The sequence below is a fragment of the Kogia breviceps genome, chromosome 1, assembly GCF_026419965.1.
Source record: "Kogia breviceps isolate mKogBre1 chromosome 1, mKogBre1 haplotype 1, whole genome shotgun sequence".
In the NCBI taxonomy this organism is placed as follows: domain Eukaryota; kingdom Metazoa; phylum Chordata; class Mammalia; order Artiodactyla; family Physeteridae; genus Kogia; species Kogia breviceps.
The window spans coordinates 487,598-503,319 of record NC_081310.1 but is presented as its reverse complement, the minus strand read 5'-3'; the positions used below and the strand labels follow the sequence as shown (position 1 = coordinate 503,319).

The window sequence follows — 15,722 nt, the reverse complement described above, 5'->3', positions numbered from 1 at the left end:
GAAGCCATGACAGTAAGCGATACGGACTAATACATCAGTAGCTTCGCCCATGCAAAACTCTGGATGAAAATGCTGGGGAAATAATAACTTCTTGTTTCATGTCTTCTTTTAGGAATAAAATTTGCTGTACTGATTTATACTTTGAGAGTCTGACCTTCCTGTAATTTCTCTGTGGCTTTTACTCCTTACCCAGCTCAGGTCCCAGAATTGCCTGCCTTCCTTTTTTGAGGCTTACTTGAGAGCACGGAACATTGCCCGTGCCCTTGCTTTCAGACCATACTCTTGCGGCTTGTGAAACACTTGTCTATGGGCACAGAGTGACCTGGAGTTAGATAGAAACATCCCTCTCCGTGGGACAGCAGTTTACCTGCCACCTGGCGGCAGGCTGGACCTTGGGCTGTGGTTAGGACAGGTAGCCAAGCTATGAGGGAGGTTTCTAATCTAGACTCATGGTAGTAAACAGAGTGGTAACCCAGGCACTTTAAATGGGATCTTTGTGTTTTGCATTTAGTCTAGTCAGGAGTGACCAACTCACATCAACCAGTTGGCCACATTCCTCATATGAAATTATTGCAGAGCTAGACTAATGTCAGTTTACCCTGTATGTGCTAAAGCAGCGTCATTTTTAGGAAGATAGTGTCAGGTATTAAAAATGTTCCGACACGCGCGCGCACACACACACACACACACACACACGCGCGCGCGCGCGCGCAAAAGGGGCTTCCTTGCCGGTCCAGTGGTTAAGACTCCCCATACCCAGTGCACGGGGCACAGGTTCGATCCCTGGTCGAGGAGCTAAGATGCCGCATGCCACACAGCACAGCCCGAAAAAAAAAACGTTCCATGGGCCACGTGGTCTCTTGAGCGTGGCCCACGAATGCTGTTTTGGGCGCCTCTAAATTGGGAGGTAGAAAACTTAGGTGGTTCCACAGCTGACTATGTGACCTTAAATAATTCATTTAACTTTTCTGGGCTAGTTTCTGCACCTGTAGAACGCGAGGTCATAATGCTCACTGCTCCAGCTGCCACGCTCCTTCCTTCCTCTACAGCCCTGTCACAGTCTGCTTTCCCCAAGGAAGCTCCTTTGATCTAGTCGGTTAAGGTGAATCATTTCACGACTTGGTATGCCTCGGCCCTCGTGTGCACAGTCTCTAGGAAGATAATCTCTCCAAGGGCTTTCTTATTGCTGTACAGGTGTCAGGCTGATTAGCCATATACACTCTTTTGATCTGAGAGAAACTCATGCTTGGGATTTGCCACAATTGTTAGGCCTCATTTATTGTTCCTCAGTATTAGGATTATCAGTGAGTGACAGGTGGAGATTTGGGGACTGGAACTATAAAACTTGTGTTTGAGAATAACCATGGGCTTTGAGAAGATGCAGCTTTCATTTTCTGGGCCCTTTTTTCATCTTCTTTCATCTTTTTTTTTTTTAACATCTTTATTGGAGTATAATTGCTTTACAATGGTGTGTTTGTTTCTGCTTTACAACACAGTGAATCAGTTATACATATACATATGTTCCCATATCCCCTCCCTCTTGCGTCTCCCTCCCTCCCACCCTCCCTATCCCACCCCTCTAGGTGGTCACAGAGCACCGAGCTGATCTCCCTGTGCTGTGCGGCTGCTTCCCACTAGCTATCCACCCTACGTTTGGTCGTGTATATATGTCCATGCCACTCTCTCACTTCGTCACAGCTTACCCTTCCCCCTCCCCATGTTCTCAAGTCCATGTTCTAGTAGGTCTGTGTCTTTATTCCCGTCGAACCCCTAGGTACTTCATGACCTTTTTTTTTTTTCCCTTAGATTCCATATATAAGTGTTAGCATACGGTATTTGTTTTTCTTCTTCTGACTTCACTCTGTATGACAGACTCCAGGTCCATCCACCTCACTACAAATAACTCAGTTTCATTTCTTTTTATGGCTGAGTAATATTCCATTGTATATTTGTGCCACATCTTCTTTATCCATTCATCTGTTGATGGACACTTAGGTTGCTTCCATGTCCTGGCTATTGTAAATAGAGCTGCAATGAACATTTTGGTACATGACTCTTTTTGAATTATGGTTTTCTCAGGGTATATGCCCAGTAGTGGGATTGTTGGGTCGTATGGTAGTTCTATTTGTAATTTTTTAAGGAACCTCCATACTGTTCTCCATAGTGGCTGTATCAATTTACATTCCCACCAGCAGTGCAAGAGTGTTCCCTTTTCTCCCCACCCTCTCCAGCATTTATTGTTTCTAGATTTTTTGATGATGGCCATTCTGACCCGTGTGAGATGATATCTCATTGTAGTTTTGATTTGCATTTCTCTAATGATTAATGATGTTGAGCATTCTTTCATGTGTTTTTTGGCAATCTGTATATCTTCTCTGGAGAAATGTCTATTTAGGTCTTCTGCCCATTTTTGGATTGGGTTGTTTGTTTTTTTGTTATTGAGCTGCATGAGTTGCTTATAAATTTTGGAGATTAATCCTTTGTCAGTTGCTTTATTTGCAAATATTTTCTCCCATTCTGAGGGTTGTCTTTTGGTCTTGTTTATGGTATCCTTTGCTGTGCAAAAGCTTTTAAGTTTCATTAGGTCCCATTTGTTTATTTTTGTGTTTATTTCCATTTCTCTAGGAGGTGGGTCAAAAAGGATCTTGCTGTGATTTATGTCATAGAGTGTTCTGCCTGTGTTTTCCTCTAAGAGTTTGATAGTGTCTGGCCTTACATTTAGATCTTTAACCCATTTTGAGTTTATTTTTGTGTATGGTTTTAGGGAGTGTTCTACTTTCATACTTTTACATGTAGCTGTCCAGTTTTCCCAGCACCACTTATTGAAGGGCTGTCTTTTCTCCACTGTATATTCTTGCCTCCTTTATCAAAGATAAGGTAACCATATGTGTGTGGGTTTATCTCTGGGCTTTCTGTCCTGTTCCATTGATCTATATTTCTGTTTTTGTGCCAGTACCATACTGTCTTGATTACTGTAGCTTTGTAGTATAGTCTGAAGTCAGAGAGCCTGATTCCTCCAGCTCCATTTTTCGTTCTCAAGATTGCTTTGGCTATTCGGGGTCTTTTGTGTTTCCATACAAGTTGTGAAATTTTTTGTTCTAGTTCTGTAAAAAATGCTAGTGGTCATTTGATAAGGATTGCATTGAATCTGTAGATTGCTTTGGGTAGTAGAGTCATTTTCACATTGTTGATTCTTCTAATCCAAGAACATGGTATATCTCTCCATCTATTTGTATCATCTTTAATTTCTTTCATCAGTGTCTTATAATTTTCTGCATACAGGTCTTTTATCTCCTTAGGTAGGTTTATTCCTAGATATTTTATTCTTTTTGCTGCAGTGGTAAATGGGACTGTTTTCTTAATTTCACTCTCAGATTTTTCATTATTAGTGTATAAGAATGCCAGAGATTTCTGTGCACTAATTTTGTATCCTGCTACTTTACCAAATTCATTGATTAGCTCTGGTAGTCTTCTGGTAGCATCTTTAGTATTCTCTCTGTGTAGTATCATGTCATCTGCAAACAGTGACAGCTTTACTTCTTCTTTTCTGATTTGGATTCCTTTTATTTCTTTTTCTTCTCTGATTGCTGTAGCTAGAACTTCCAAAACTATGTTGAATAAGAGTGGTGAGAGTGGGCAACCTTGTCTTGTTCCTGATCTTAGTGGAAATGTTTTCAGTTTTTCACCATTGAGGACGATGTTGGCTGTGGGTTTGTCATATATGACCTTTATTATGTTGAGGAAAGTTCCCTCTATGCCTACTTTCTGCAGGGTTTTTATCATAAATGGGTGTTGAATTTTGTCAAAAGCTTTCTCTGCATCTATTGAGATGATCATATGGTTTTCCTCCTTCAGTTTGTTAATATGGTGTATCACATTGGTTGATTTACGTATATTGAAGAATCCTTGCATTCCTGGAATAAACCCCACTTGATCATGGTGTATGATCCTTTTAATGTGTTGTTGGATTCTGTTTGCTAGTATTTTGTTGAGGATTTTTGCATCTATGTTCATCAGTGATATTGGCCTGTAGTTTTCTTTCTTTGTGACGTCTTTGTCTGGTTTTGGTATCATGGTGATGGTGGCCTCATAGAATGAGTTTTGGAGTGTTCCTCCCTCTGCTATCTTTTGGAAGAGTTTGAGAAGAATAGGTGTTAGCTCTTCTCTAAATGTTTGATGAATTCGCCTGTGAAGCCATCTGGTCCTGGGCTTTTGTTTGTTGGAAGATTTTTAATCACAGTTTCAATTTCAGTGCTTGTGATTGGTCTGTTCATATTTTCTATTTCTTCCTGGTTCAGTCTCGGCAGGTTGTGCATTTCTAAGAATTTGTCCATTTCTTCCAGGTTGTCCATTTTATAGGCATAGAGTTGCTTGTAGTAATCTCTCATGATCCTCTGTATTTCTGCAGTGTCAGTTGTTACGTCTCCTTTTTCATTTCTAATTCTATTGATTTGAGTCTCCTTCCTTTTTTTCTTGATGAGTCTGGCTAATGGTTTATCAATTTTGTTTATCTTCTCAAGGAAACAGCTTTTAGTTTTATTGATCTTTGCTATTGTTTTCTTCATTTCTTTTTCATTTATTTCTGATCTGATCTTTATGATTTCTTTCCTTCTGCTAAATTTGGGGGCTTTTTGTTCATCTTTCTCTAATTGCTTTAGGTGCAAGGTTAGGTTGTTTATTCGAGGTGTTTCCTGCTTCTTAAGGTAGAATTGTATTGCTATAAACCTCCCTCTTAGAACTGCTTTTGCTGCATCCCATAGGTTTTGGGTCGTCGTGTCTCCATTGTCATTTGTTTCTAAGTATTTTTTGATTTCCTCTTTGATTTCTTCAGTGATCACTTCATTATTAAGTAGTGTATTGTTTAGCCTCCATGTGTTTGTATTTTTTACAGATCTTTTCCTGTAATTGATATATAGTCTCATAGCATTGTGGTCGGAAAAGATACTTGATACAATTTCAATTTTCTTAAATTTACCAAGGCTAGATTTGTGACCCAAGGTATGATCTATCCTGGAGAATGTTCCATGAGCACTTGAGAAAAATGTGTATTCTGCTGTTTTTGGATGGAATGTCCTATAAATATCAATTAAGTCCATCTTGTTTAATATATCATTTAAAGCTTGTGTTTCCTTATTTATTTTCATTTTGGATGATCTGTCCATTGGTGAAAGTGGGGTGTTAAAGTCCCCTACTATGATTGTATTACTGTCGACTTCCCCTTTTATGGCTGTTAGTATTTGCCTTATGTATTGAGGTGCTCCTATGTTGGGTGCATAAATATTTACAATTGTTATATCTTCTTCATGGATCGATCCCTTGATCATTATGTAGTGTCCTTCTTTGTCTCTTGTAATAGTTTTTATTTTAAAGTCTGTTTTGCCTGATATGAGAATTGCTACTCCAGCTTTTTTCTGATTTTCATTTGCATGGAATATCTTTTTCCATCCCCTCACTTTCAATCTGTATGTGTCCCTAGGTCTGAAGTGGGTCTCTTGTAGACAGCATATATATGGGTCTTGTTTTTGTATCCATTCAGCCAGTCTGTGTCTTTTGGTGGGAGCATTTAATCCATTTACATTTAAGGTAATTATCGATATGTATGTTCCTGTTACCATTTACTTAATTGTTTCGAGTTTGTTCTTGTAGGTCTTTTCCTTCTCTTGTGTTTCTTGCTTAGAGAAGTTCCTTTAGCATTTGTTGTAAAGCTGGTTTGGTGGTGCTGATCTCTCTCAGCTTTTGCTTCTCTGTAAAGGTTTTAATTTCTCCATCAAATCTGAATGAGATCCTTGCTGGGTAGAGTAATCTTGGTTGTAGGTTTTTTCCTTCATCACTTTAAATATGTCCTGCCACTCCCTTCTGGCTTGTAAAGTTTCTGCTGAAAGATCAGCTGTTAAGCTTATGGGGATTCCCGTGTGTGTTATTGTTTTCCCCTTGCTGCTTTTAATATGTTTTCTTTGTATTTAATTTTCGACGGTTTGATTATTATGTGTCTTGGCATGTTTCTCCTTGGATTTATCCTGTATGGGACTTTCTGTGCTTCCTGGACTTGATTAACTATTTCCTTTCCCATATTAGGGAAGTTTTCAACTATAATCTCTTCAAATATTTTCTCAGTCCCTTTCTTTTTCTCTTCTTCTTCTGGGACCCCTATAATTCGAATGTTGGTGCGTTTAACGTTGTCCCAGAGTTCTCTGAGACTGTCCTCAGTTCTTTTCATTCTTTTTTCTTTCTTCTGCTCTGCAGTAGTTGTTTCCACTATTTTATCTTACAGGTCACTTATCGGTTCTTCTGCCTCAGTTATTCTGCTATCGATCCCATCTAGAGTATTTTTAATTTCATTTATTGTGTTGTTCATCATTGCTTGCTCCCTCTTTAGTTCTTCTAGGTGCTTGTTAAATGTTTCTTGCATTTTGTCTATTCTATTTCCAAGATTTTGGATCGTCTTTACTATCATTCTGAATTCTTCTTCAGGTAGACTGCCTATTTCCTCTTCATTTGTTAGGTCTGGTGGGTTTTTACCTTGCTCCTTCATCTGCTGTGTGTTTTTCTGTCTTTTCATTTTGCTTACCGTGTTTGGGGTCTCCTTTTTGCAGGCTGCAGGTTCGTAGTTCTGTCTGTTTTTGGTGGCTGTCCCCAGTGGCTGAGGTTGGTTCAGTGGGTTGAGCAGGTTTCCTGGTTGGGGGGACTAGTGCCTCTGTTCTGGTGGGTGAGGCTGGATCTTGTCTTTCTGGTGGGCAGGTCCTTGTCTGGTGGTGTGTTTTGGGGTGTCTGTAGCCTTATGATTTTAGGCAGCCTCTCTGCTAATGGACGGGGCTGTGGTCCTGTCTTGCTAGTTGTTGGGCATAGGGTGTCCAGCACTGTAGCTTGCTGGTCGTTGAGTGAAGCTGGGTCTTGGTGTTGAGATGGAGATCTCTGGGAGATCTTCACTGTTTGATATTGCGTGGAGCTGGGAGGTCTCTTGTGGACCTGAAGTTGGTTCTCCCACCTCAGAGACACAGCCCTGACGCCTGGCTGGAGCACCAAGAGCCTTTAATCCACACGGCTCAGAATAAAAGGGAGAAAAAATAGAAAGGAAAGGAAACGAAGAAAGGAAGGAAGAAATAAAGAAAGGAGATAAAGTAAAGTAGGATAAAATAAAGTTATTAAAATAAAAAATAATTATGAAGGGCTTCCCTGGTGGTGCAGTGGTTGAGAGTCCGCCTGCCGATGCAGGGGACACGGGTTCGTGTCCCGGTCCGGGAAGATCCCACGTGCCGCGGAGCGGCTGGGCCCGTGAGCCACGGCCGCCGAGCCTGTGCGTCCAGAGCCTGTGCTCCGCAATGGGAGAGGCCACAGCAGTGAGAGGCTCGTGTACCACACAAAAAAATAATAATTATTATTATTATTAAGAGGAAAAATTTAAAAAAAAAAAAAAAAAAACGGGACGGTCAGAACCCTAGGACAAATGGTGAAAGCAAAGCTATACAGACAAAATCTCACACAGAAGCACACACATACACACTCACAAAAAGAGAAAAAGGGGAAAATAATATCTTGCTCCCAAAGTCCACCTCCTCAACTTGGGATGATTCGCTGTCTATTCAGGTTTTCCACAGATGCAGGCACTTCAAGTTGACGGTGGAGCTTTAATCCGCTGCTTCTGAGGCTGCTGGGAGAGACCTCCCCCTCTCCTCTTGTTCGCACAGCTCCTGCGCTTCAGCTTTGGACTTGGCCCCACCTCTGTGTGTAGGTCGCCCGAGGGCGTCTGCTCTTCGCTCAGACAGGACAGGGTTACAGGAGCCGTTGATTGGGGGCTCTGGCTCAGGCCGGGGGGTCGGGGGGAGGGAGGGGCACCGATGCAGGGCGAGCCTGCGGCGGCAGAGGCCAGCGTGACGTTGCACCAGCCCGAGGTGCGCCGCGCGTTCTCCCGGGGAAGTTGTCCCTGGATCCCGGGACCCCGGCAGTGGTGGGCTGCACAGGCTCCCGGGAGGGGCGGTGTGGAGAGTGACCTGTGCTCGCACACAGGCTTCTTCGTGGCGGCAGCAGCGGCCTTAGCGTCTCATGCCCGTCTCGGGGGTCTGCGCTGATAGCCGCAGCTCGCACCCGTTTCTGGAGCTCCTTTCCGCGGCGTGCATAATCCCCTCTCCTCGCTCACCAGGAAACAAAAGGGCAAGAAAAGTCTCTTGTCTCTTTGGCAGCTCTGTGCCCGTCTCTCCATCTTCTTTCTTCTTGACTTTTCAAAAACCTGCCTTGATGACAAAAGTTAGGTCAGCTGTATATAGCCTTTATAGTACAGAAGTTGCCAAGGTGATACCTGTAAGACAACTTAATGGGCTTTTCTTCAGTTAAATGCACAGGGAAGGTTGAGGGAAACATTTATTAGAAGGGTTAGGGCTTGCGGCACTTTGAGGATGTCGTATTAGAACCCAGAATGAACATATTTTTGAAATCTAAATACGGTCAGCCCTTAGACAGTATAATACTTGCTCTTAACTGAAGGAAGGTGTTCTCTGGTCCCAAATTATGAACTCTTACGGTCTGGGGATCAAATGCCAGTTTATCGAGAACAAGAATCTCAGTGTACACTCCCTGGAAAATTCTTCCCTTCTGATGTCTGTGTTGGCTCTCTCTCCTGAAAGGCCTCAGATGTGTGTCCAGAGCCTGCCTGACCACTGAGTACATAATCAAATATAGTTCTCACCATCTGGGAGCCAAACTGTCCGTGCCAGTGGGGCTGTGAGTCTGTCACGCAGAGCTGACGGTGGCTGGGTCACCTGTCTGTTGGAGCAGACTGCTGTTACGGTTCTCACGTAAGTGGTGGTTACAGTGTATCACGGTCAGAATGGAAGGTTTGACTCAAGCACTGGGTCAGGCGATACCAACTACAGTAAGGTAAAGCCTTCTCGTGCTGAGCTGCTGATGGTTGAGATTTCCAAATGTCCTGACTTCTTTATCACCTTGAATCTGTTCGTCTCAATTCTTGTCACACGAGGAGGCCGCCCTGCTGGAGCAAGGGGACTTTGAGCTCAGACACGCCGGGTCCACAGCGGACTCACCGTGAAGGAGTGAGTCCGCTCACTCACCACCCCTGAGCTTCAGCCCCAGCCCTCGGCCAGAGCACCTGCAGCAACGTGCCTAACGCAAGCACGTGGTCAGCTCTCCCAGGGCTGTTGCTCTTTGGGCTGAAAATTGATTAGAAAACCTTCTGTTAAATGCAGCTGTATCTTAAGGAGTGGTATAATTAATTTTTTGACCAGCTTTCATCTGGCAAAGAAGGGTGACCCGCTGCTGTGACTTCTGTTAGTACCAAGGGGTGAGGACGTGGCAGGCTGTCTAGGTTCTGACTTCTGTTCTGCGCCAGTTGTATTAGTTTCCTGCGGCTTCTGTAACAGATCACTGAGAACTTCGTGGCTTAAAACAACAGAAATCTATTGTCTCACAGCTCTGGAGGCCAGAAGTCTGAAATCAAGGTGTTGATGGGACCACACTGCCCTGGCGGCTCCAGGGCAGAAACCCGTTCTTTGCCTCTCCCAGCTCCTGGTGACGGTTGGCGTTCCTGGTGGCCGCGTCACTCCAGTCTCTGGCCGCGTGGTCACACTGCCACCTCCTCTTCTGCCTTTGTCAGGTCTCCCCCTGCCTACCTCTTAGTTGGACACTTGTCGTTGGATTTAGGCTCTCACCTCAAGACCTTAATTAACCTCGTTACACCTGCAAAGACCTCTTTTCCAAGTCAGGTCACACTCTCCAGTTCCAGGGATTAGGACATGGACATGTATATGTTTTTGGGGCCACTGTTCGACACCCTGCATCAAAGCAACGGAGATCTGTGAGCACAACAGAATGTATGGGAGGCATCAATGTACAACGTCCTCAGTGTGGCCCCAGCCCGGACTTGGGTGTGCTGCATGATTTTGGTGGGCTTAGTCTGGAAGTCTTTGGTGAGTCCAGATAACCGAGAATCAACAGAATGTATAGAAGATGTGACTTTCTGTGCATTTGGGCATTCGTTCTTTTTACTCAACAAACATCTTTTGGTGTCCTACTAGGCGCCCAGTGCTGTTCTAGGTATTTGCGATATATCAGTGAACAGATAGCCGAAGATTCCTGCCCTTGTGGGATTTACATTCTAGCTTTGCTAGCAATGACTTGAGAATTTCATATAGGGGATTCAGGGTGTTTGGCTGATAAATATTTTTGTGAACGAAATTAGGCTCTTTGCTGTTATCTCCAAGCATGTAGGGTTTTCAGCATAAAGTTGAAATTATATAATTTTGGGAATTACGTAAATTTTGAGTTATGTACACGATGTGTAGATTATTATTATTGACCTGTACAAGTTTGGGAGTGTAAAGGACAAAATAGTTAAAGGTGGGGAGTGGGGATGTATTAGGGGCGTCATCGTCTCCCGGCACTTTTGTCAGCATGATTTTGTTGAAATCAAGGCAGGCGTGGGCTGAAAAATCCAAACAAGTAGGCGTCCTGCTGCCCCAAGACCAGCGTCAGCACGTCCCCTGTGCTGCGGTGGACGGGACTTTGTCGGGGGGACGCCGTTCTGGGCCCAGGCAGGTGGTCTGGCAGTGCCCTGAGACACGGCAGCAAGGTCAGCGCTTGGACCAGTGGCGCTTGGTGGCGGTGACAGTTGCAGGCTATTTTGGGAACGGAGGAGGCTTTGTTTTGTAAGGCCACCTCTGCACTCCCAGGTTAACTCTGGCACTGGTCAGCCAGCAGCCTTTGCTGTAGAGAGAGCAGTAGTAGGTACAGTAGAGGGATTGTGGCACCCTTTCCCATTTTACTGGTAAGATCAAGGACTTTTCCTTGGAGGTAGCTTCTCATTGCCAGGGAAGTGTGACATGCTGATTTTAGGAAGCTTTAAATTGTTACCTGGCAATTTTTCTGATAGCTTTCTGGACTAATAATTAAATGATATCTCCTTTTCTCAAGGAGCTTGGAACAAGTTGTTACTTTAGTAATATCCTGTGTGTCTTTAGGGAAGGAAAATAGAGAGAAATGGACATAAGCCACAGCAGGTAGAATAGGGTTAAAAGCAAAGAAGAAAATAGAAAGAAACGGACATAAGCCACAGCAGGAAGAATAGGGTTAAAAGCAAAGAAGAAAATAGAAAGAAACAGACATAAGCCACAGCAGGAAGAATAGGGTTAAATGCAAAGAAGAATTTTCCCGCTGACGTCAAAAGCAACATCAGAAAGCTGTTCAGCCTTCTTTGCCTGTTCAAGAGAAGGAAAGGCCTGTGTATGCGGAAGGCTGGCGCAGGCCTGTGCGGAGGCGCGGTGTCGGGGGCCCCGGCCCTGGACGCGGCTTCCGTACATGGCGAGTCTGCCCATCCTGCCAGCTTAGTCCCCATGAGGCAGCAGCACAGCTGCAAACGGAGTGGGCAGAGGGCGTCTAAATTTAGTCATTGTTTAGTTGAGAAGGTTTTCAGGGACTGTTTGTCTCTCCTCCACGACTTTAGTCATGTTCTTTCTTCTGGAGGGGAAAAAAAAACAAACCCAAAACAAAGAACAGAGAACGGTCACTCCAAGATACGTCATGAGAGTGACTGTCCTACAAATTTGTTGACTGGTCTGCCCCACGACGGTCCTCTTGAGTTGACTGTGGACGTACTGTTGGAGTCCTGTGGCTCCTGACCTCAGGAACCCGCAGGATCCTGGGCCCTAGAGGGGATTTGCTGAAGTCAGATGAACACACAGGCTCCCCAACCTTGCTTGTTCAAAGACATTTGCAACCAAGCTGCCTTCCTCCAAAGGGCGCTGGAGCTGGACGGCAGTGGTAGGTGAGGAGGAAGTACGACTTCAGCTTTTTCCTGGGGAAGTTGTTGCTGCTTGTTAAAACGGCGGCTTGAAAACAGCAGTGCCACGCGCTCTGCCAAGGGCTCATCGCCTCGCACCCTCACCGAGGCCTGCGGGGAGGGCAGCGTTCCCGTGCTCCAGCTGAGCCCCTGGCGCTCAGGTTGTGTCCTCGCTCGGGACTCTGCACACTGGCAGGGCTGGGGCACGAGCCCGGGTCCGCCTGGCTCCTCAGCCGACGCTTCTCACAACACACTGTCCTGCCCTCTGTGGAGGTGCTGGGAGTCACCTAACAGTTGTCCCGCTTTATTTTCTCTGAAATGATTCTTTGGAGATTGATGCTTTGTCGGATCACACTGCAGATTAGGCCAGCTTTCTGTTGTTATCGTCTCGGACATCCGCACAGTGTCATTCTTATAGAAATGCTGTATCAAGGATTCAGCATTCATAAACAGAAGTTATGAAACTGAAAAGGAAGAGAACTAACGTTATGATGGGTGAAAGAGATTAAGAAAAGGAAAGGAGATAAGTAAGAGGGGAGGAAAGAGAAAAGACAGGTTTTCTCCCGTTTGATACCTGGACTAGCTGGGGTTACTTTAGCCTCTGGAATTTGGACGCCGTCATCTGCAAAGGGTGAAGAATCATCTTGAAAACACTGGCTTCCCAAACTCTGCCTAGTGGTGGTGTGGCCATTGGCTAAGTGTTGAGGCTGTTCTTTCAGAGCCAAATACATTTTGCAGCCAAGCAAGGAGCAGTTGACCCAGCTGCTTAACACAGGTCGAGATGGCACATTTGACCTTCCTGACACAGGAGTTTATGACTACATGGGCAGAGAATGTACTTAACCTCTAAAACACTTTCTTCTCCTTGGACTTTAGCACCTTTTTGAAAAGTGCCCTTGGACTTCCCTGGTGGCGCAGTGGTTAAGAATCCGCCTGCCAATGCAGGGGAAACGGGTTCGATCCCTGGTCCGGGAAGATCCCACATGCCGCGGAGCAGCTAAGCCCGTGCGCCACAACTACTGAGTCTGCGCTCTAGAGCCCATGAACCACAGCTACTGAAGCCCGTGCACCTAGAGCCCGTGCTCCGCAACAAGAGAAACCACCACAATAAGAAGCCCACACATCACAACGAAGAGTAGCCACCACTTGATGCGACTAGAGAAAGCCCGCGCACAGCACTGAAGACTCAACACAACCAAAAATAAATTAATTTAAAAAAAAATTTTTTTTAATGCCCTCTTCCATCCTCGCAGTAAAAGTATTAATTAGTTTTTAGTGAGGTACTCTGCAAGGGGTTGGTTAAATCTTGCCCTGCGGGATTATAGACTGGCAGACGTACAGTATATGAGAGATTTAGTGATAATCATAATTATGAAATAGTTTATAATGTTATGAATAGTTATGAAATACTTTACATGGTAAAGAAGTATAAATGGGGAAAGCTTGTCGAAGTTGGTCAACCTAAGAAAACATCATAGAAGAAATGTAGTTTTCGGAGCTGCTTGTTGAAAAAGAGACTGTCATGAATACTGGCTATAAAAGTCGTCTGGCCTCAAAAGATCAGGTGGTAGGAATATACTATATGACATCAAATCTCGGTTGAGATGTTCAGCTAATCTCACTAATTATAAAGAGAGTATCAAATGGTTTGGGGGAAATAAATAAAGATGTCTTTTTGTGGGCTTCCCTGGTGGCGCAGTGGTTGGGAGTCCGCCTGCCGATGCAGGGGACACGGGTTCGAGCCCCGGTCCGGGAAGATCCCACGTGCCGCGGAGCGGCTGGGCCCGTGAGCCGTGGCCGCTGAGCCTGCGCGTCCGGAGCCTGTGCTCCGCAACGGGAGAGGCCACAACAGTGAGAGGCCCGCGCACCGCAAAAAAAAAAAAAAGTGTCTTTTTGTAACCAAGGTTGACTAATTAAATATCCTCTAAATTGAATCAACCGCTTTCATCCATCCTTTGTTTCTAAGCGGGATTGACACGCGGTTTATCTGAGGGGTTTTCTGAAGGCCTCTTGGTAGGATAGTGCTTCTGAAGCGTCGTGTTTACCCTCTGAACTCCCGCTTGAATTCTTCCCACAGTAAATCTTTTCCTGTTTCAACTGCTGCTCATTGTCACCAAAAAGTACCCCTTGGTGTATTTCACTGAAGACGTCACTTCTCAAACTTTGATCTAAGGAATCCTGTACACTCTAAAAACTGACTCAGGACCCCAAAGAGCTTTCGTTCAGAAGTAGTATTATATATTACTGAAAAATCTTGAAAATATTAATTCATTTAAAATAGCAATAACCCATTACGTGTTCATATAAATCACATATTTTAATTGAAAAGAGCTAAATACTTTCAGAAACTAAAGCAACGTAAGAAAAGTCCATTGACATGGTGGCATGAGAAGAGTGGCATTGTTTTACATTTTTACAAATCCTTAGTGTCTGCATTCAGTCTTGTGATACATTGTTTTGATTAAAGTATGTAAAGAACATCTGGCTTCACATGGATGTCTATTTGGAAAAGGGAGGAGTATTTTAATAGTCTGTCCGGACAATTACGGGTATTCTTCTTGGCACTATACACTAAAGCGCCGGTAAGTATCCAGTAGTTTCTTAAGTGTTAGTTGCAGTGTGGAATCTGAAACCATGTCAGTGGACTTTTCCTACTTTGAGATATTAAACTCCAGTGGTCTTACTTGCATTTTGAATGACTCTTTTACCCACGCATGATTTTCTCACACCGTGCATCTGATTATGTGGAAAATATGGGTTCATTGAGCCACGCACATCTTCCGGATGTTAATACGTTTCCGTCTGTGATACCACAAGACCACGTCTGTTCATAATCCCATTGACCGCATCAGAAAACTGAGTATGAGGCAGGTGTCAAGCTCGTGGTAGTGGCTATATTCCCCCAAATTCTGATTTTAACTGGATGGTCAAATTTTATCATTGGCAACAAATATTGGGTTTTTTTCTTTGAAGTGACAGGCTCCCCTTGTTCGCTTTCAAGTCTTAGTCATCGTAATTTACCTGTCGGTTGCTCTTTTGAGGAAAAATAGCATCTGTGGAAAAGCTGCTCGACCATCTCGCAACTCAAACGGATGCACAGGAGCTTTTTGCTTAGAGATGGCGCTGTGCTTTGTTACGTGGGAAGGGCTTTATGTGTGCCCGCTGTTTTGTCCCCCAGAATATTAAGAACACTTACAGTTTAATAAAATTAATAATGTTTACTGCTTCATCAAGGTCATTCTTGAGTGAAACTGGCCTCTTTTGGGCTTTGCTTTGCTTGAGAGCCTGTGGCCAGGAGGAGCGCAGTCAGCGCCCGCCCCCTCTGGTGCCTCCCGTGGCTTGTGCGCAGGCTCCAGGAGCTCTCCTCACCGTGGCTCTGCATTGTTAGTGCAAAGGTCAGCACAGCAGAGAAGGCAAATCCTGTATTAGCATCGTTACAAAAACCATTTTGATCCAGATCGTTGTTTCTCAGCTAAAGCTTTAGCCTTCTGTTTTGAAAAGGAGGGGTCAGGAGACAAGTTCTAGAAAGAGGATCTCATTTGCTTCTGGTCCGGAATTGTCTCAGCTCTTGTGGATCCACCGAAGCCTTGCGATGATCACTTTTATCGGGGTGGGCTCTTTGCCTCCTTTCACTCTGCAGATGGTCGCGATGGCCTTTGGGCCTGGTCAGGCCTCACTGCTGTTGGTGACTGTTCCTGTTAGGCTTCTGGTAGGCCTGAAGCCTTTGTTCAGAAAGCTGCTCTGCCTTCTCCTGATTGTTGCTGTGAGTTGGGCAGCTAAGGATGCCTGACCACCCACAACTGCAAACGTACTTTGCCATATTGTCTGCAGCTATTCCGCAGATACATGAAAAGAAAATACATTTCTTCTGTTTGAAGGATCACTGCACCCTTTCTCACCAAAGTGGGGATAGTTTAGCAACCCTAGAAGATACACT

At 44.5% G+C, this 15,722-nt stretch overlaps 1 protein-coding gene across 28 annotated transcripts in view; it reads left to right on the top strand.

The window, feature by feature from the left end:
• Window positions 1-15,722, top strand: part of PPP1R12B (protein phosphatase 1 regulatory subunit 12B) — a 219,842-nt gene that overhangs the window by 43,777 nt on the left and 160,343 nt on the right. The window contains exon 1 of one of the 28 annotated variants that reach the window (XM_067026619.1): window positions 8,971-9,917. The exons of 25 other annotated variants lie outside the window; for them this stretch is intronic. In XM_067026619.1, the coding sequence (XP_066882720.1) occupies window positions 9,837-9,917 (81 nt within the window). In that variant the 5' untranslated portion in view covers window positions 8,971-9,836. Of the gene's footprint in view, window positions 1-8,970; window positions 9,918-10,327; window positions 11,771-15,722 lie in introns of those variants that run through there. 2 more of the 28 variants (XM_067026648.1, XM_067026636.1) reach the window with 2 other exon arrangements.